The following is a 22,298-nucleotide window of genomic DNA, read 5'->3' as shown; positions in this document are numbered from 1 at the left end:
GCAGGTGATTTTTTATAAAGTTTAAAAAATTTGCAACACTTCAGTTGCAAAATGATAATGTCCCACACTTAAAGTTTTTTAACACGCTATTTCCTTCTTCCGTTGCAATCTTGATTTGGAGTAAATGGGATTTTCTGTTCAAACCAATGTTATACCATATGCACTTGCAGTGCACATCAAGTTCACATTTCATCAGGAAGAATCAGGCAAGGTGCCCAGAAAGAAGCAAAATATGTGGAAATTGATGATCGGATCAAGGGACCAGATTTACTATCTTTTCACGCAGTGAGGCAACCAAATTTACTGCACTGCATTACGCAAGAGGGAAAAAACAGCGGAGATCTATATCTACTAGGGTTGGCCTGCAGTTGCTGTCTTCCCCTAAGCTGCCACCCTAATAAGTCTGCCTTGCTTGACATATAAGCTTGTGCCATGATCCAGAGGAAGTCTGCACTGTCTAGCATAGGATTTGTTCTGGATGTATACCCTATCAGTACATATTGCTATGCCTAGAGAACCTCAAGATGATGTTATGCATTGAATGTGTACTGTGCACTTTAGCACACATGCAATGCATGGGTTTTGTTTGAGAAATTAACACATTTCCCCTTCCTAATATCTGGTTCGAGGAGGTGTTACTTTTTTACTCAAAGCCCCATATGTCTATATTTGCAGATCAATGTTTGCGTGAAAACGTGTGTGTGTGAATGCCCCCATGACACAAAGTAACACACAGCAATTCAAATCTTTTTTTTGATGGAAATAGGACACCTTTCCAGCATAATATACCCTTTATCATTGAAGAAGTGTAATCTTGATCCCATCTGAGATACTACAGGAGTGCATCATAATTAAGGCTCTCGGTTTCATGTTTCTTTTTTTTTTATTTCCGTCTGTCTTTATCCATATTTATTTTTTTGCCATTTTATCTATATTTATCCATAAATATTTTGTGGTTTGCGTGTAAATGTAGTTGTAAAACTGTACATTTCCATATTTATTTAAATGATAGATACGCACTCATACTTTGATGTCTGATGTGTTTTAGCTATTTAAGTTGCCAAATATTACATAACAGTACATCCACTGGCAAATATTAGCATTATAGCACAAATGTATGTTGTCACATGCAGTTATTTAAAGAAATTTCATCCTGTTTTTAAATTTGCCACGCTGTCTATCTGCTCAGCTCCTGGGCTATAATTAATGTCACTAAGGTGAGTGGAGTATTCCATAATTGAAATATTCCACATGAAGTATTTGTGTATAGAACATGATTATTAAAGGTCGATATAACATTTATATATTAATAGGGTGGGAGAAGTTAACATAAACTGTGTCCCATTGTGAGCTTACTAAATTAGAATGTGTATGTGTAATCTAATGCTTAAACATTTATATCTGTAACAAGAATTAATTCCATCCAGGTGCATTTAGAATGACATCTTCATAATTCTTTACAATTTATACCTGTATTAGGAAGCTGAATTTATTATGTGTGTAGAAATGTGCACATATTCTGTAACCTTGTGCACTTTTAATGTTGACTAGAGTGGGCCCCAGGAAACCAGTTCAGTTCATGCTCACGTTTCGACTCTAAAATGTAATTCATATTTAACCTTTAATGCAGAATGCATGTGCTTGTATTTTGTTTCCACTGCAGGTATGAACAGAGCCTCATTAGTTAGCATAGAAGGGTTTGTTTTCCTTAGATAGCAAGGTATGAGAAGAGGAAGTTGGCAAGCAGAAGCGCGGTAACGAGCAAGGAGGAGAGTTCTCATGGGAGAGGAGAGGAATGACTGAGGACAAACAAAGTTGCAACTTATCGATGTAGGTAAGGGGTAAACAACCTTTACAACGCAACTTTTACAACACACTACCATTACAACGAAACTTTTACAACGAACGCGATGTAACCACGCGATACCATTACAACGCAAGTCTTTACATCGACTTGCGCTAGATGGCGTGCTAACATTACAAATAGTGTAGTTTACTATCCCAACACCTTCCCTACTGTTAAGTGGACTGGAGTTGGAATAGTAAATTACGCTTTTCTAATGTTAGCACGCCATCTAGCGCAAGACGATGTAAAGACTTGCGTTGTAATGGCATAGCGTAGTAACATCGCAGTCGTTGTAAAAACCGCGATGTAACTGCACGCGTTGTAAAGACTCGCGTTGTTACGTCATACATCCAGGTAAGGTGGTAAAAGTATCCAGTTGTTCCAGAGCTGCGGAAATTCACTGGCAAGGATTACGTGGGATTATCTCCTCTGAATGCAACTGATATTTTATGCTAAACATAGTGAAGGACAGGAAAGTCACCTTAGGTTTTCACAGAGAACAGACTTTTGCTTCTGTGGCCTTATGCTACTTGACCCCTGATTGGAGTGCCTTTTACTGAAGACTCCGACAGCTCCTTCTTGATTTCACCTTTACTAAATGCTTCTTAGTTTAGTGTTGTCTTGTTAAGGTAGTGTAGGGAAAGACAGCTTGCTCGTTCTTACTTTGGAGAATCATCTGATGCAATTTAATACTTTGTTCTTTTCCCTGATCATCTGTATCATCATCATAGAGTTCGTCGTCTGCTTTGTATTACATAGGTTAAATCGCTTCAGGAGATTTTAATTTATCTTGATCTTTCTATATTTCTTTATGATCATGTTGAGATTGGTCTACATTGATTTGTTTCTTAAATTTATAATGAAACCCTACTAACCTCAGAGTAAGTTGTCGAGTGGGTTATTGTGTGGCCACATTTGGTTACACTGTATTGAGATGTTAACAAGTGATAGTTTTCTTCCTTTACTTCTCATGCTGCTATAAAGGTCGCCGCTCTAGAGATAAAAGTTTGAGTGGGGCCGAGCTCCAACATGCTGGAAAGTATATAATGCATAGCTTTGCATCATTTTGCAATGGCACAAAGCCTTAGTAACTGTAGCACTTAGATTCAATGTGCTAACCCTTATTAAAAAAACATCAGTATGTTGCAGCAATGTCAGATTTGGTAAATACGCACCCTGAGATAGTTGTATTTACTGGATGTTCTAATACCCCACCAAAAACATGGGACTCAGATTAGGCCCCTCAACATGCTGAAGAGTCCAAAAGGTGATATGTAGGTGCTACACAAAACTCTGAGAGGTAAATAAACAGTGGCGTAGTATGGGTACCTTTTATCCTAATGCAAGGAAAGAAAATGGCCCCTAATCCCACTTAAGTAGTAGAGCACACCAGTTTGGTTGCGGTGAAACCCTCACACCTATGGGCCTGGTGCCAGGGCATCAGCTGCACCAATGACAGCTATGCCACCCCAAATAAACACATTTCGTAACACTGTTACTTTATTTTCTTTAAAGAGGACTAAGTTGGTCAAAAATATTGATCTTGAAGTAACAAGTGTGCAATTAATTGAACACTTAAACTTGGAAATATTTGCGCACATGTTTTATTAGAAATTGTTCCTGCCCACTCAAGTGGAGGAGATGGGGCAATGGCCTAGGCACGGTCACTTCTCAGTTGGTGTCGCAGGTGCAGGACTCGCCATACATACATCGCTCTCCTTCTTCTTTTCCGCTGCGCTCAGGTCCTGATGGAACTTCTTAGCGATGTAGGTCAGGAAAGTGATATACTCAGAGAAGTCGATCAGGCCATTCTTGCGAGTGTCGATGATATCGATGATCTCAAGGCATTCTTCCTCAGTCACATTTTTCTGCCGTGAAGAGAAAGCAAGATGGGGCACGTTGAAAATCAGACTCAGGTATGAAGCAAAAGAGATGAACCACATTGCATAAACTCAAAGCTTGAATAGTGATGAAATAAGTGCCAGGGCCCTCGTCATGACTCCACTGCAGCTAGCACCACCCATTGCCCCCACCAGCGCTGCCAAGGATAGTACCAACACAACTACTAACCATCACACTGCTACAAGTGTGATGGTTCAGACTATTCCAGGTTCCAAAGCTATAAGAAAGGCTTTAGCAGCAAGTTATAGTCATTTTTAATGCATATTGAATTAATAAACAACTGTAGCTGTGCTTATCTCTAAATTAGTCAAACACCGCCACCATGTGGCAGACTGTCCTAAGTACAGGTTTTGACAATAAGTACCGGTGCCAAGCACACCAGTTCAAATTAAGCACTGCATAAACTTTGCACTGGTGCAAACATGTAGGGAATGGGCCAAGCATATTGCGCTTTAGTCAATTTTTTGCCATTTTTGAGAGAATCCTTAAGTCTCTGGCCTTTGCTTTATGCTAAATTAGGATGTAGAACTAAGTATCACATTTTCTGACTGTACATCAGGCTTTATTAACTGGGGCCGTATCTTGAAGAGCTGAACTGGCTCGGTGCAAAGATGAGAGCCAGCTAGTATGCGGTTGAGGTGGGTAAAGTTCATACATATGACTCGGAATCTATCTGATCTAATGCATGAAATGCAGACAGTGCAAGTTGGAAAAATTGAGGCATGAACTGTACTCTGTGGCTGCAGAGGTCTACAAGAGTGTACACAAGAACATCTCAGGCACTTATTTTACCCATTCTAAGATTAAATCTGACTGCAGGGGCACGCTACAAAAGTCAACGTTTGCTTCACACCAATGAGAAAATCTAAAAAAAAAACTGACTTAGAAGCGAAAATATATCTATGAATCTTGCAAAGAATGACAATGTCTAGAGAGAATTCTTTTTCCAGGAAAACTGTTTGAAAAGACTGTTTTACATGCATGAGGGACTTGCCAAAGCATTTTTCACCTGGTGTGCACCACATATGTATTTACAGGGTCAATAAAGTACATTTTCTTGTAAAAGGCTAGATGGCGTGAAGACACACTCCCTACATTGGTACACACTACAGGTCGGCAGGACACGAAGTGCATTTCAGGTAAGGAATATTGGGATTTACCCTATACTGGAGCAAAGCTGCCAAGTTTTCAGACTGCTCATGTGTGACAGTTCCATGGCTTCAGTGAGCGTATGAGTGACATTCCATTGCCAAATGTGTGACATCAGGCAATGGCACTCGGAGCATTGAAGGGAGTGGGTCGGGGCAGCTCTTCGAGGAAGCGTGTCGTATGCATAGCGGGGAGGAGGTGAAGTACCCTTCAGTAGCGGTCGCTTGTACAGCGTAGTAGTGCGGCGGGGGCAGGGGGAATACAAGCTAAAAAAGACATAATTATAAATATTTCAATTTGCACTTACCTGCTCCGATGGCTGCCGCCTTGGTCCCCGATACTCATTTCCCGCACGTCCAAGAACTGCTGCACAACTGCGCAGGCTCCCAGGTGCCAATCCCAGAGCTGCTCTCATGCTGGGAATACTATTCCCAGCATGTGAGCAGCACTGGGATTGGTCTGAGCACCCTGGTTCGGCACTCAGCAAGGACTGGGAGCCTGTGTTGGTTCTCCACCCGGCTGTGCAACAGAGCCAGGTGGAAAAAGGTTAAGTGCATGTGACGGTTTGGCCGGCCCCAGAGGCCCGGCAAAACCGTCATGCGCAGTTAGCAGTGCCCAGCCCTCCCCCTCCTCCCTGGTGCTGCAGCTGCTGCGTCAGTATGGATGCCCCCCCTCTCCAGGCTCGCAGCCTGCAGGACAAAAAATAAAATGATAATACAAATGTTTCATCATAATTTAATGTTGTTGTTTGCCTCTGCTGGCTTTCAGCAGGGGAGGCAACGCTCATCCCCCATAACGGAGGAGCCGCCCCTGGTACGCTCCCTGACTCTGGAAGATGTGGGCACTGTGTACCATGGAGGGCGTGAGGTGTACTCCTGCACAAGATGAAAGGGGTGCTGAGAGCATGTCAGGGAAGGGGTGGATGAAAAAGCAATACATGCATGGCATGGAGGGGTGATGGGGTATTGTGGACGGGATTAAAGGGCGCTGAGACCGTGGCTGAGAGGGAGTGAGGGGGGCAGCCCCTGTACAGGAAGCTGTGGGAGCACAGGAGGAGCTAGAAGCAGAGGCCGAGGATAGCGGAAGTGAGAGGGAGTAAGACAAATGACATGAGTAGACATAGAACGAGGAAGTGGTGAGGTGCTAGGAATGGAGTGAACGAGTAGTACCCACGTGAATGGTAGAGATAGGCTGAGGGGAAGAAGGGAGCGTGGCCAGATTAAGAGTATGTGCCCGGTGGGTGGTCAGGCAGAGTCATGCGGTAGGAAACGCTGAGGGTAGGAGCAGAATTATATGACAGGGACTGTGAGATGGAGTAACCAATGTAAAAGGGTAGGAGGAAAATGCGGTGGTAAGGACCATGGGAAGCCACATGCACTATGGCGGGGTGGTGGGAGTGAGTGGACAGGGCAGCGGGAGCAGTCACAGTAGAACGACAAACTGAAACAGAATAAGGGAGTAGGTCTGAGCGACAGGCTGGGAGGAGGTTGAAGTAATATGGCCGGGACAATTTGCAGGGGGGGTGGCCGGGCAATAAGCGTGAACTCACTAAATGCAGTGAGTAGTAGAAAAGCAGGCTACTCCCTAAAGAGTGAGTGTTTACTAAGTGGACACACATCATCGGTGGAATGGGAGCACTGTGGGGGATCTAACGGTATAAATGTAGGGCTAAATGTAGTGTGGTAAGGTAGGGTCTCCTCCAAGTAATCGCGCTCTATCGCAGCCTTCACTAGTGATTGGTCTACGTCAATATCGCAAACACTATGCTTCGGAAACTAAGCTAATGCCAAAGATTTTAGGCCATCTCAGCATGAGATTGAAGGCCCAAGCTTAACTTTAAACCAGCGGCAGATGCCCAAAAATGATAAAGTAGGTCTCCGCGCTAAAGCACTTGCTTGACAGACCATACAGTGTCTCAAAAACGAGTATAGAACATGAATACTCAAGGTCAACATATGAAATGGCCTAAGGTCCATAGAACACTATTGATCATACAGGAAATTGAATGAAGCACAGTGCTTCTCATCGAGAGAGCAGTGCTAATTCAGAAGGTGAAACACGTTATCAGAAAAATTCCATCTAGGGCGTCCCTCCCAAGGTAGCATTTTGTTGTGCAGAAAGGATACTCCAAAACACGGTTATCGCAGGCTTTAATACACTTTTACATCCACATTCACTACTAGCATTTGTAGGTGGTAGTCAGCAATGTTTTTGCATGCTTTAATGCAATTTTATCCTGCCGATGATGTGGTAAAAATGTATAATAATAGGGTTTTAACACTGACCTCACACTGTGTGCAAATGATAATTAACCCTGGGCGTAGGACTACGCTACGCTCGTGTAGTTTGCGTAGTTTGCGCAACTACGCGCTACGTGAATTGCATGTAGCACAGTGCAAAAAGGCTTAGCGTATCATGCATTTTTTGCTTGCTCGCGGTCCTCAACGTCAAGTGGGCGACCGCGAGCGAGCAAAATGACATCCCGGCGAGACTTTTTCCTCGTTCGTGATCAGCAACATCAAGTTGCCGATCGCTAGCGTGGAAAATAAACCTCCCGGCGAGATTCTCAACGCGCGGAGATCAGGTTTCTCATTGCGAGTGGTCCCGTATGCTCGCGACCGCTCGCGATGAGAAACTACCAGTCCACGTTGAGAAAACTGCCGCTCAAGTACATATCTACTCGAGCGGCAGAAAACGACCGCTTGCACTGTGAAAGATGCCGTTTGCAATGATTGTACAATGCGGACAAGCATCCGGCACTGTGCAATCAGTGGGAACAGCATTTTCCCTACCGCACTACGCAGCTTGCGTAGCTACGCGTAGCTTGCGTAGTGCGCAGTGCACTTCGCGTAGCGTAGCACTACTACGCAAACTACGCCCAGGGTTAAATAATTCACACAGATGTCGGGTCAGTATGCACACTGCTCAGCATTTTTTAAAAGTGCCATTATCTATGAGGGATGATAAGTAGCATAACTGGACATGCCTGTTACATCGAACACACACTTAAAATTTAGCACAAAGGGCTTCTTTTCTTTATAATAAAATATCATACTGATGCTTCTGTGGGTTTACTCCGTCTATTGGATGCAGATTCACAAAGTTTTGTAATTTACACAGGTTTTCAGAGCACTCGTGGAAACCTGTTCTAGAAGCTATTATGCCCGAGTAAAACTATTTACAAGCACACATTTCCTATTGCTAATTTCAAAAGATAGTTTGCATTCGTAAATCAAGCCATTTGCGCTTGTAAGTTCAATGTACATGCATAGCTTTGTGAATTGGGTGCAAACACTGAATGCTGAATGATGTGCAGGTCACATACATAACTGTTTTGTTTAGTTTGTAATGCTAACACATGTATTTAAATCCAGGCAATAACTTTCTGCAATGCGACACACGATGCAAGGCTTACCTTTCTAAAGCCCTTCATTGCTATTGTTATCTATGTAAATATCCACTGTAGAATCACCTCGTAACACAACGGGAGAGATGGAGGTACGCACTCCACAATCAATAATCAAGCAAACACAATGTGCGATGGCTGGAGATGTAAGGCCCAATTCCTGGTCTATAGCAAGGGTATTCCAATTAGAGTCCCAAAGGAACAGCTATCCAGAGTACCAATTATATTGGAAGAGGAGGCCTCACCCACTATTTGTAGCATGTTTATCATAGGTGACCTCATCCCACCCTGGTAAGAAAATACTGCTAAGGTGGACTCACCTCAAATAGGAGGGAGTTCTTAGAAAAACTAACTGGATAATAAGGGTTCCAGATATACAAAAAATTCCTAAAGGTAAACCCAGGATACTACCTTTATTTAGTGGGTACCTTTGGTATGCCTGAAAACAACAAGGGGTTGGTGTACTAGTATAATGCTCCCATCCTATGTCATAAGACAACATATTTCTGTCCTTGCATTTGCCAGTACTGGTCAGGGGCATTCTTCAGGGTCAATGGGATCCCTATCTCTATAACCCAGTGAGTAAGAGAATATAGGTGTCAAAGTGAGTCTTACCTTGACACCTTAGGATAAAGTCCATAAAATATATCAGAAAAAAAAACTACATTATTGGACTTACAATTGGCACTCACTGGAACTTTACATGCAGATACACCTGCACAATACAATTAGTGACACTGCACTGCAAACAGGACAACACACATGTGTATAGCGGACACATGCATATACCTAATTTTTGGTGGTTACCCTAATATTAGGGGGGAAACAAACGTCATGGTCTAGGTAAAGATAGAATACTCTGTAGTCACACACTGTAGTGATATAAAATAATAACATAAAGATAACCATTTTTTCCACTAAAGAAAATACGAGTAGCAAAACCTGTTTAGTATGTTCATTATTCTCATAAGACATCTCTAATTTAGAAGGGTCATTGTTATTAGTAGGCCCTCAAGATCTCAATTGCAAACCCTATAACAACAGGAAAGCCAGTGGTGACAAGATGGGGGAACTCTATGTAAAACTGGCAGGACATGTGTATTTTTGATATATAGACAAAAGACTGCCCTGAACATATCTGCTGTGGCTCACACAACAACTTCAAACAACCATATTGCCACCTTATTGATGTTAGTAAAGATAGTATGCTGGTCCCGACTCAAGGAATAAATCTACCGATTTATTGCCTTTTCAAAGGCCAGTACCTCTGGTGGCATTTCAAAGGAGGGCGGATTGAATGTTGACTTAGGTCTAAGTCAGTTGTATTGAATGTTGACTCAGGTATAAGTCCGGTATTCTTGTCTAACAGTTAAGCCACAGGTTATTTTCCAAAGAAGTTCCATAGGAATTCTGCTATCTCCATTTTCAGTTGGAAGATGTTTTCCTTGGGTGTGGGTACAAGCCCAATGCCCTTTTGGAGAAAACTGTGTTGCACTTTGGTAAGAGTTTCTTCACTGCAATTAATGGTGACACCATGTGTGGGCATTAGGTTTTGCTTGTGCCTGGTGTTGCATCCCTCACTGTGGTGGTCCCTTGAGATGTCGCTGTATTTTGCCACATCATTCTTTGATTTCTCCTTTTTCCTCTTCCTCTCTCTAAAAAAGGCTTATTCTATAGAACCATGGACGGTTCTGTGAGGGAGTGAGGGGTGGTGATACCCTATAGGTCCATAATTGGGTGACCACATCCATGAGCTCTCATTAGATAGTGCAGGAGATCGATTCGTTGAGTAGGGATCAGTATGCTATTTTTAATAACATCACAAAGGTTGAAAGAAGAGCGCTAACTAAGTTAGCTATGGATAACACAATTGTAATTATACCTGCTGGCAAGGGCGGGGCAATTGTCATTCTATCAAAACCTATGTATAATAGTGAATGTTTGAGACTTTAAAATGACACTCTCAATTGGCCATTTCTGTTGCTAACTTTTTAGGTGTTATGTGGTGATTCTTGGTAAAGCCCTCTGCTGCTCTCCGTTATGGTATGTAATACTTAAGTGTATTCCATTTCTGCCTGCTTTATGCTATTAATATTAATATTAACATTACTCATTTTAATGATATCTTTTTATAAGATAATTAATCATGAATTTATTTTTATGTATAGATGTTATCTACTATCAGATGTATTTTAATATGATCTTTTTATGATTGATCTTAATTATGTCGTTTTTTGTACTCGTATTTTGATTGTACTTTTATTGCACTGGTGGGCGAAATGAAGAAATCTAAAGACAAAGGATAAAGACACTCTCAATTAAATGCATCATCCAAAAGACCCACCCCCGAAATACAGGATGAGATTGCATTTTTGGTTAGGAAGGGTCTTGAGAATGACTGGATCACTAAACAGGAGGCTGAATTCCATATCTAAAAAGAACTTTGTGTTCCTTATTTTTACATACTACCTAAAGTTCATAAAAATTATTTTCCTCCCCACCCGGACACCCCATCGTGTCAGGCATTTGCTCTGTTCTTCAGCCTCTATCTCAATCTTGTGACTTCTTTCTCAGGCCATTGGTTAGATGTATGCCTTCCTTTTGAATGGGCACTAAAGATGGCTTGAACACATAGAAAGAATTGACCTTCAACAGTGAAGAAGACATTGTGACCAGCCTGAATCTTGCATCCTTTTATTCTAGCATCCCACAGGAAGCGACATTGGAAGTAACAGAGAAGCTCTGAACTGGGATTATGCTGGGATTACTAACACCACAAGAGTATATGTTGGATTGCGCTCAAATGGCCCTTAAACATAATTATTTGTAATATTATGGTGAATTATTCCGTCAAGTACACGAGACATCAATGGGGAGTACATTAGCTCCAAGTTTTGCGAATTTATGTGTACATGCCTTTGAAACAGAATATGTCCTACACACACGTCAAATCCTTTTGTGAACCACATTAAGTTGTGGAAACAATATATCGACGATATTTTATTGATCTGGCAAAGCAATGAGGAAAAGGCTCTGATCTTTTTGAGATGGTTCAACTTACTTGATTCTTTCTTAACATTCTATATTACAATGGAGAAAGCAAAGTTGTCTGTTCTAGACTTGCTGATTAGTGCTCAGAACGGTGTTTGAACGTTTTCACCCATGATGCCTAAAGAGCAGGGGTGGACTGCGGATGTAAATATGAGAATCTACCCCTAATAAGCAAAAGGGAAACACCATACAGGGGTTTGCAGTTTAGGCATCTGGAGCCACTTGTTTCTTGATATTGAAGTCTCAATAAGTCTCTAATAGGGTTGCTACAAGCAACTTTCAGGGCCACAGGGGAATAGTTGATGCCAGTGCAGTGTAATGATGATTGTTAATTGTCTCTCATACTGTGACAGTGAAGGTGTGACAAATGTCACACAAAAACACATCACAAACATTAAACACCAGCTAAATGAAAACAGGGCAAGTTAATGGCATCGATAGTGATTTCCTCTGGTGATTATCCTGTTAGGGAATGAAAGTGCCGCGGGCCTGAACTATGGCTCTGCTATACACACCTGCAACACCTCCTGTTTGTGGTATAAAAGCAGTGTTCTTTTTAGGTCTGTTGTTAACCAAGACATTTTGATTTCATTAAATTATATATGTATAACATTCTTACTTATAGAGGTGTTCAGCCAGCACTCTTCAACTATTAGTCTGTTGTTGTGTCGTTCATATTGTTCTTCTGCCCACTACAGCATACAGCAGGGCTAATGAGTCAGCCCAATGCAGACACTGACTAACTTGACTCATTCTGCTCTTTTACAAGTGCTACCTCCACACACAAACGAGTTCCTTTCAGTTCCAGGGTCTGCTACGGCAAAGCATGCTTTCTGATGCCAAAAACGTATGTTTGCTTTGAGCCAATGTTTATTGTGTAAATTGGCAAGGACCCGGAAGCTTAAAAAATGTTTTTCGAACCCATGGCAAAACAATACAAGCACTGACAAAGCATAAAGGGCTGTCATTCAATGCCAGTCCTCTTATGTGTCCACTTATAATGCTTTAACTCATTGATTAATCCCAAAGTATCACTTTAATTAGGTCCTTATTATATATCAGTGACTGTTCTATAAGTAATATGAATATTATTCAAACAACTGTAAACCAACAGCTGCCCTGCTTAATTGAACCTTTGCCTGGCAATTAAATGTAAAAAAATGTGTGGCCAGAATAATTCCTCCCTGCCCACAACTCATTTCTTGGGTGACATAACTGGAGTTATTATCATTTCTCTGGCTCCCAAGTAAACAAGGGACCTAAGAGCTGAATAACGTCAGGAAAGTCTTCACAAAAGGGCAAACCAACACAGACATGTGGTTAGTTGACTCTTGAGGTAGCAATGTAGCAACTCAGGTCCATGCACCACCTTTTGTGGTTTTAGACAATAAAAGAGTGTGTGAGACTTCTGTTTTTAGGACACTTGGCTGCTGGCTGGCTGTCCCCATGCTGCACGTATTATAATACATCTTCTCTTTCATCATTTGTGCTGACGGAGTTTGTATTTATTTTTATGTAGTATTCTACACTGCCACTTCAACACCGCCTTGCCAAGCTAGCATACTTGGTGACAGCTTCAAATCAACAGTGACATGACTGAAGCATATCTCCTGCTTCCAAGTACCACACATACTCTTCGCACACAGGTCGCCCTCCGCCGCACACCGTATTAACCCTGTATGTAGACTAACAGGCACATGCATCAACCACAAAACCGGTCGCAAACGGGCAGATTCTCAGAATCTGCCCCTTTGCGACCGGTATTTTTGCATTTGGGATGCATCATCCCAAATGCAAAAATCGCTATTAAAGGAATCTCAAAATAGCGATTCCTTAAATAGAAATTGCATTTAAGGAATCCCTAATTGAGATTCCTTAAATGGAATGCATTAAAGTTAAAAAAATAGCGATTTCGCTATTAGCGGGAGCAAATTACCATGAAGCTGGACTTCATGGTAATTTGCTAAATCTTAGAAAAATGCACTTATTTGCATTTTTCTAAGTTTCATGTTGCGCACACACATGCCCTTAGAGCATGTGTGTATGCAACATTTGTGCAGAGTTCAAATACATGGGTGCAATAGGGTGTCATTTTGACACCCTTGCACCCTAGAAATTGCAGGAGCAATTTGCGAGTACCTACTGGTACTTGCAAATTGCTCCCGCAATCTCCAATTCATTCCTATGGGCCTGGAGGCCCATAGGAATGAATGGGAAGCCTTTCATTAATTGCGACTCGCAATTTGTGAGTCGCAATTAATGAATGTTAAGGAATCGCTATTTTAATAGCGATTCCTACATGCATAGGCTTTTGCGAGTCCTTAATTGCGATTCCTTAATATTCGCAATTAAGGACTCGCAAAAGCTTTTCTTGATGCATGTGCCAGTAAGACCTGTAACTACTTCACATATGCCAACAATGCTACAATACCACACCTTTGGCAATTGAATCCTGCACAAGCACTAGAAAACATAATACAAGCAATGACACCACATGCAAGAATTGTACTACATGAACAGCTTCTTCAATCTAAGGTCATGGACATCACGGTTATGAGGTTAGGGAGGGTATTCACGGCTGCCTTTCACATTTTCTTTGGGGCTCCTGATTTTCTCTTTCCTCCCTAAGGTCTAAGGGCTCAAAAAGGCAGCACCAGGGATATGAAGTAAACTATGAACCATTCTTAGGTCTGTCAAGAGAGAGTTTTATTTCATTGTCAGAACTCAAAACAAAGAGAAGACGGTGTAGACTAGAGAGGAACTTTTTCTCTGTACCTTAATTTGCCTTTGACAGCAGGTCAGAAAATGAATCAGCTAATGGTACCTCCATTGCACTGGGTATTGCTTCTAATGACTGGTTATTTTCTATTTTCCCACTCGGTGTCCTGGCTTATCCACTCAGCAGCAAATAGGAGGCTGTCAAGGGGAAAAGTGGACCAACAGACCACCCGTTTTATATCACCAAATGTGTGAAGTCACATCTGCCACATCTAGCATTTGGTGAAACGATGTCAATGTCTGAAACAACCTAGGGCCGCTGCCTGCTCTTAAAAAATGAAACAGAAATGTTTTCTTTTTTTAATGCATCCCGTTTTCTTTTAAGGAAAATGGGCTGCATTTTTTTAAAAAAATGCTGCTTTATTGAAAAAGCAGTCACAGACAGAGTGGCCTGCTGACCCCAGCATGCCACCATCCCTGTGAGTGCTGGCCATTCCTAATGGGTCACTAATTGTGACCTGCCTTATGAATATTGATGAGGCAAGAGATTTGCGACCCCATTAGGAAATCGCAAACAGTGTCTGAGACACTGTTGCACATTCCATTTTGCAAGTCGCAAAACGTCGCAATTTGCGACTTGCAAAATGAAATGGTCGTACACCCAGCCAGTGCTTCTGTCCTCTCTTGGTGTTTGGGTAGTGGGGCCTTACGCTACTCACCCCACAGAAGATGGGCAGTTCCGTCTGGATCATCCTCACGGCCCCTTTTGTGCTCAGGGTGGTTTTATCACTGTCCGTGTCTGCGTACTTCTGAAAGGTGTCAATTAGTAACAAGAGAGCATCTTCCAGGACAAATTTTGACATCTCGACTGTCTCCTGAAAGACAAACAACAAAATAGTTTGGGTGAAGGAAAAACTAGACGGTAGTGGGTCAGTGCTTAATTTGTAAAATATTAAGTGCAGGTGCTCAATTTTTTTTAGGAGGCCACACCCACTTTCCCAGCTCCACCCACATCTTCCACAGGCTCCACCCACTTACTCTTTTGGCTCTACCCACATCTTCAAATGGCACTTCTGAAAGCCAGCTGTAATACCCCATGATTCCATGATATATAGTGGGTCATATCCATTAAATGTCCAGGTGCATTAGGCTTGCATAGTCATAATATGCACTATAACGTCCTCAAATTCACCACCCATGCAGTGCCCTTAGTGTCCAAGCATAGTCCAAAATGTCGACAAACAACCACCATGTATAATCCAATTGCAGCCACATGAGCTCTGACACTACCTTACATTTCCAACACAGCTCCATAATGCACAAGGCTGCGAAATAATCTATTCTGCAACCCTAGGTAGTGTACAGTGGTAGGTGGTGTTCCCCTCAGAGCTGAAGGTGTGATAGTGGGCATGTGCGACACTGCTTTTATAACAGGGTTCCTCTTAAGTGGTTGTGATAGGCACCCTCGAGCAAAGGGAATAGAGGAACTCCTGCTTTGATTGAGACGCAGTGTGCTGTGAGTGAGGGAGGGCTGACTGAATTTATTTCAGTCCACCCACTTCCAGCCACCATTGGATCGGGGTAACTAACCCCTTCCAATCTACCGGCTCAGCCCCTCCTAGATTCTTATTATGCAAGGAGCATAGAGGTAGTGGATTCAATCAATGCAAATATATTTTTTTTGTACAGCAGGAATGCTGAACTCACAAATTGGAATGTGCTCTCGTATGTGATAAAGAAGAAAAAGTTGGCTTTGAAAAATGTAATATTTCCATAGGATGACATCATGAGACCAGTTTATGGGTCATGTATATAACATTTAGGTCAAATGGATTCTTCAAGTTACCATACCTGGTACCTGGAAGTTATTTGTTTTATTTAGGTCTGCAGAGGTATCAATATGTGGATGGAGCCTAAACCCCTGTCTCAGTAGGACTCTGAAAGCTCTTTTTTGTTGATGACATAAGGTCAAGCACCCTTTGCACTTTGAAGGCAGACAAAAAGTCCATGTGGACTAGTGTATCCATGGGCTCTTAAATACAAAATTGCCCTCTGAAGTCTTAAGTTAAAGATTGCCTCCCTTCCATCTGTGGTGCTGCCAGAGTAAAAAATAAAAACCTGTAAATTATCACGTATCTAAGACCAGCTGGATGTAGAAACACAATGCTCACAGCTGTTTGGAGGGCAAGCATTCTTTGTGGATGTACGCCGGCTACCAACATATGGGCTGAGCGAAATCCCCTCACCTGGTAGTGACGCTTAAAGCCCTTTTCTTAACTGATCACATAATGTCTGGTGACAGTTCTGCTGTCAAGCCAGGCCTAAAAACGGGTTAAGTTGTCTGAGACTACAGCAGGAACAGTACAATCTTAAAAATTGCTCGGTTGTAATAGCCTGATGCTATCTCCGATGTATGGGCAAAATGTGTGAGTGCTTCAAATAGGGTGTAGTGAGTCATTGTCTTCACCTCAATCATAGATAACATGTTTTACTATGACCCCCCCCCCCACCGATGGAAATTGCTCTTGGCTTACGGAGACATTTAGTCCATTTTCTCAACATGTAACCTCAAGCACTGCACGTGTGCTACATGTGCCAATTTGCCCTTTCAGCAGCTGGTTGCTCTTACCTCCTGCTCAGCGAACAGTGCCAGCCTCTGCAGGACCTTGCTGGCGGGCTCCCTTTGGCTTGGCAGGTGGCACTCTCATTTACCCGGGAGCTGGTAAAGCTGTTGTAGCCACAGTGTAATGAGAAGGTGCATACACTGTGGCCCCGGTACATGCAATTGAAGAGGTGGCAGCTCCGAGCATGCTGGTGTTTTGACAAGGTGGACAGCTCCATTACTGCCCCACAGCAACGTGGCTCTTCACAGCATGCCCCCAATAACTGATTGCAGGTCAACACACCGTCTGGGGCGGCCAGAAACATGGTTCCAACAGCTAGCGAGTCTTTAGGGATATGGTCCTGTAGGGTGGTAGGCCCTCAGAGCCATCGTCGCGCAGCTGCTGTTGTCCCTTCCTCTGGTTGTGTTACATACAGATGGTGCAGGCACTGCAGGCCCTGCTTGGCCATGGGCATTTTCAGGTTGTTTTTAGTAACCATGGTGGACCCACCCCTCTGTTGTGCATTGACTGGCCTACGTGCTTCTCCTTGCACAAGATGGACTGCCCTTGCCTGATCATTTGGGGTCTGTGGCTCATCCTGCATGTGGTGCACGTGCACCCCTTGCGCCTCGCCTATCCCCAAAGGTTTCTCCTGCAGGTGGTGCAAATCGGGAGCCTCCTCCAGGCTCCTCATTTCTCCTCTTCACCGGACACCTGGACCTCAGGGAGCGGGCAGCCTCGTCCTTAGAGGCCCAGCCCTGCACTCGCAGGGTCCCCAGAAACATAAGATCATATACAAAAGCTGTGCAGGCCGGGACAGGCCAGGCTGGCTGCTGGCCCCTGCAGGCTGCATTCTTCGTTGTCAGACGAACCTGCTATTATGAGCCCATACCCAAAAAACGGAACACTGCCTAGCTGTGCCCCACATGGTGCTTCTAATATTTGTGACCAGAGTATTTCTGTCTGCTTTTCATTTCCGTCCTAAGGCAGAGAAACCGTTCACAGCCTTGGCTGCATCTCTCTCTCTTCACTGTGAGTGGTTCTGCCGTCCATGACCCGGAAACATAGCTGCCAAGGTTTCAGATAGCTATGTGTGACATTTAAATAATTAAAGTGCAATTATGAGTCACATTTCAACGACTATGAGTGACACTTTCTTGCAAACAAAATCAAGCTATGCTGACGAGGGAAATTTATAAATATCAGAATGTACACGCATTTGAGCAACAAGAAACTCCTTGAAGATTTTAAAACTGCTGCAAAGCACCAGAAATGGTCTCTCTGTCCACGCGGGACCCGGCCCAACAGGAAGGATATGCGATGGGCCAACATGAACAAGTTACACACGGAGGCATCTGAGCTGTCTAAGAGTCACCCAGTCTCAGCTGACTAGCACAAGACAGGCTGTCAAACACCATTTTGCAATACCTCACAGGCTGAGGCCGGTGCAGTAATCTCTCATACAATTTAGCAGACAATTTAGGATTGTCAGAAACATGTGCGAGGTACATGGAACGGGGGATCAACAGGGGGTGAAGGAGGAAGACATGGATCAGCAAAACCCGGATCAGTTGAAACCCAGGAGGAAGACAGTGTGCGGCAAGCGCTATATAATGAAAGCATATTTATAATCAGTCAGTGGTCGAAGTGGGGGGAAAAAAGTATGGGAACTGTGGGCGGAGAATCAGAGGGCAGAAATAACCCGAGGACTGGGGCAGTGGGCGGAGTCAGAGATGTGGCCAGAAGGAGCAAAACATACCAATTTTTAGTATTTGTTTTACATTTCACTGACCAGTTACAGCTCATTACGTTATTTAATTCAAATTGACATTAAAATACATTCAGAAAGTGGGATACGTATCCAATCACAGAATGTCCCAAATACGCTTCAAAGTGCTATCACAAGCCATTTGCCTCGCAGCCGTGCAGTTTCTCTCATCAGCAGTTTTGCTCCCCTTTTCCGCAAAAGCAGTTCAAACATGAATGGCAAAATATCCTTTTTTGCAAATGTTGTCCACATAATTATGTCTCTGGCATATTTGCTACATAATACATCATCTGCTGCATTATCTGACGCGTTTAACTAATAACTATTTGCAGCTCAAACGGATCAAAAGTTACAAAAAATGTGGCTTCGGTTGCTGCAAAGTGAATGGCCCTTTGCAAAGGTTGAGTGGTTACCTTTATCACTGCTACATTTGTATGTTGAACTGGTACTAACGAGTCAAAATATTTGCAGAGACTGTTAGTATGTGTAAAAATGTCAAAATAATAAAGTATCAGGAAATATTCCGCATTACGCTGCAGCCTTTTTCTTGCTGCATAATTTAGTTAACACTGCAGCATAATTTTGTCCTCCATTGCTGCATAATTCCAGTGGCCCCACAGCAAGCAGCACATGTTAAAAGTGCTTGTGCATGAAGCAAAGAGTCTGTCAAGTTTGTGAACTTATTGTGGTGTGTGTGCAAATCCTGCATTGCCGATCCCTGGTGAGTTGCAGCTACATCTGCTGAAACAAAGCAAATGGAGGTACCAATGGGTGAGGCGGACTGGCCTCAAGGGTCCTGGGACCTCAAGGACAGAGTCACTGCCGCTCTAGGGAGTGCTTCTTCGTATACCTGCTGACAAGACTGGAGGTGAACTTCAGTATTGATTGCCTTAAAGATTAACCCACACTTGCCACCCCTAGGGTCCACCTGCTGATGCTAAGATACCAGGGCTTTTAAGGTCTAGCGGGGCCTTCGAAGATCTAGCAGGGGAATGTGCTCTCTCAGGAGAGTAGTCTGGTGGACTGGTCATAAAGGCTGAACCTGGTTCCCCAGTCCCAAATTCGGCATCTCTGGCCAAAGAAGTGCCACATCCTCTCCCCCACTGGACACCATACTGCCCCACTTAGAGAAAGTCGCACTGCCTTTAACTACTACCAAATTGTGCCCCTCTATAAACACCTAGATGAGATTCAATTCAAAATATACACTTGACAAGAGTAATACGCTGGCTGAAAAAAGTAACAACATTCTGGAAAAAGCAAACACTCATAGGTAATACAACTTAACACTTTTACACTCGTTATTCAGAAATCAATGAGCGTTTTTGCCTGAAAAATTAAGCACATGACTAAAGGGCTTGGAAGGGACACGTTTTAATGTCCATTGCTGATATCCTTACAAAACATAGGCAGTATGGTTTAAAAAGACCCCATCCCTGGACACAGAGCGGCGTGCACATTTTATGAACTAAAATAGGGAAAACAACTGATAAGGATCACATTAAACGTTTTCCAATCCACTCATCAAGCAGGTACTATGTACTGCAGTACGTCCATGAATGGCGCTCTTCCCCACTTGGGGAAAAATACTGTTTAAAGAAAGATGAGAAAAGAAAAGTAGCGATTCATTGGCAAAGTGCCGTAAATGTGTTTGGGGGGGAATGAAATCAATCAGGCCAATTTGCGAACACTCTCTCTTGCTTTATTTGGTTATGTATTTATTGTTCAAATGTTAAACCTTGTTTTCTCTCCTCCCGAGGCTGCATAGAAAAATTTCAGAAAAAGACATTTGCAGCAAAAGTGTTTCCTCTTTTTTTGGATCCATTTAGCAGGGTAACGAATGAAGGAAAGCAGAGGAAACAAAAGTCACGGTTTTCAACAAGTGACCTGGAGCACGACAAACAGGTAGAGAATAGGAGAAAGAGAGGGGGCGGCTGCTAGCGGTGGAGCAGGAGAAGTGGACACTGTCCTCGACTTCTCTGGACAAGAAGGAAACAACAGCACTTTTCCCTCTGTGCCCGCCCGTCCTTGAACAGCCACGAACGGCCGGGCTATTTCGGCCGTGCATATCTAAAATAATAAAGTAGGGGAATGGACTGTATTAAATGAGAGAAGTAGGGGCACGCCGTGCCCTGCCGACCCCGCCCACTTCGACCACTGATCAGAGTAAGAGAGAGTTCACACTCCAGGCTGCACTTACTTTGTCCTTGCTGTGGCCTTAACGACTCCGACTTCTAATGTTGAGCAGCTGCGTGGAGAGACTGGTGCGCCTTATGTGCTGAACTCCTCCAGCGCAAGGCCTGCCCCGGGCTGTTACCTCAACTGCCAGCTTCCCGGTACGGTGAGTCGGCTCCCTCCGGTGCTGGAGCAATATTTGTATTAATGTAAATTAACTGCAGTGCGAGCCTGCCATGCACACAAACATTTTACTCTGTAGGACATGTGTGCTACAACAAAACTGGTCTTCTTGACCTCCTGACTCTGAGTCATGGAAGTTAGGAATGTTGCAAATATGCCCTGCCGCTCCCGGTGGTACAAAATGTTACATTAAGCACTTAGCAGCCACAGCTGCAGACTCCGAGACTGCCCCGGGAGCAGAGTGCAGGACGCACTGCCACTCTTAAAATAGAATCAAGCTAGAAGTAAAATGAAAGACTGTGGTGGAAAAACTCAGCTTAGCACAATCTACACTGCTTTAAGTGAGATCGAATCCAGTACGAAAAAACGACAATGATGCATGGCATTGCTGGAAAAGTAAATTAAAAATGGTAAAAAGAAACAAAACACGTGGCAGCCTATCAGTAGCACCGGTGCTAGCAATTAAGTGCCGGTGCTGAGCACCGGAAAGCACCGGCTCAAATTAAGCACTGCCTGCCACACCTGTACTCGCTGCCATACCTGTGCTTCCTTACATACCTCTTCTCCCTTCCATACATGTGCTCCTACCATACCTGTGCTCTCTTCTATACCTGTACTGCCTGCCATACCTGTTGTCCCTTCTATACCTGTGCTCCCTACCACACCTGTGCTCGCTGCCGTACCTGTGCTCCCTCCCATACCTGTGCTCCCTGCCATACCTCTGCCACCCTCCATACCTGTGCTCCCTGTCGTACCTGTGCTCCCTTCCATACCTCTGCTCTCTTCCATACCTATGCTCCCTGCCGTACCTGTGCTCCCTGCCATCCCTGTGCTCCCTACTATACCTGTGCTCCTGCCATAGCTGTGCTCCCTTCCATACCTGTTCTCCCTTCCATACCTATTATCCTGCCATTCCTGTTCTCCCTTCCAAACCTGTGATCCCTTCCACACCTGTGCTCCCTGTTATACCTGTGCTCCCTCCCATACCTGTGCTCCCTTCCATACCTGTGCTCCCTGTCATACCTGTGCTCCCTGCTGTACCTGTGCTCCCTTCCATACCTCTGTTCTCTTCCATACCTGTGCCCCCTGTTGTACCTGTGCTCCCTGCCATACCTGTGCTCCCTGCCGTACCAGTGCTCCCTGCCATACCTGTGCTCCCTGCCATACTTGTGCTCCCTGCTGTCCCTGTGCTCCCTGCCATACCTCTGCTCCCTTCCATACCTCTTCTCCCTTCCATACCTGTGCTCCTGCCATATCTGTGCTCTCTTCTATACCTGTACTCCATGCTATACCTGTTCTCCCTTCCATACCTGTGCTCCCTGCCATACCTGTGCTCGCTGTCGTACCTGTGCTCCCTTAAATACCTGTGCTTCCTGTCATACCTCTGCTCCCTGTCATACCTGTGTTCACTGCTGTACCTGTGCTCCCTTCTGAACCTCTGCTCCCTTCCATATCTGTGCTCCCTGTCGTACCTTTGCTACCTGTTGTACCTGTGCT

At 43.8% G+C, this 22,298-nt stretch overlaps 1 protein-coding gene across 1 annotated transcript; it reads right to left on the bottom strand.

Moving 5' to 3' along the window:
* Positions 1-3,432: 3,432 nt before the first annotated feature.
* LOC146772816 (protein S100-A6-like) lies at positions 3,433-21,022 on the bottom strand. The gene is made up of 3 exons (XM_085638135.1): positions 20,644-21,022; positions 14,792-14,947; positions 3,433-3,714 (listed from the first exon to the last, which is right to left on the bottom strand). Exons 2-3 carry the CDS (start codon positions 14,933-14,935, stop codon positions 3,511-3,513), a joined length of 348 nt encoding a protein of 115 aa, XP_085494261.1. The 5' UTR covers positions 14,936-14,947; positions 20,644-21,022; the 3' UTR covers positions 3,433-3,510.
* Positions 21,023-22,298: the final 1,276 nt, after the last annotated feature.

Source organism: Triturus cristatus, chromosome 12 (genome assembly GCF_964204655.1).
Source record: "Triturus cristatus chromosome 12, aTriCri1.1, whole genome shotgun sequence".
NCBI lineage: Eukaryota > Metazoa > Chordata > Amphibia > Caudata > Salamandridae > Triturus > Triturus cristatus.
Note: the sequence above shows the minus strand (reverse complement) of the source record. Positions and strands in the feature narration are given on the sequence as shown.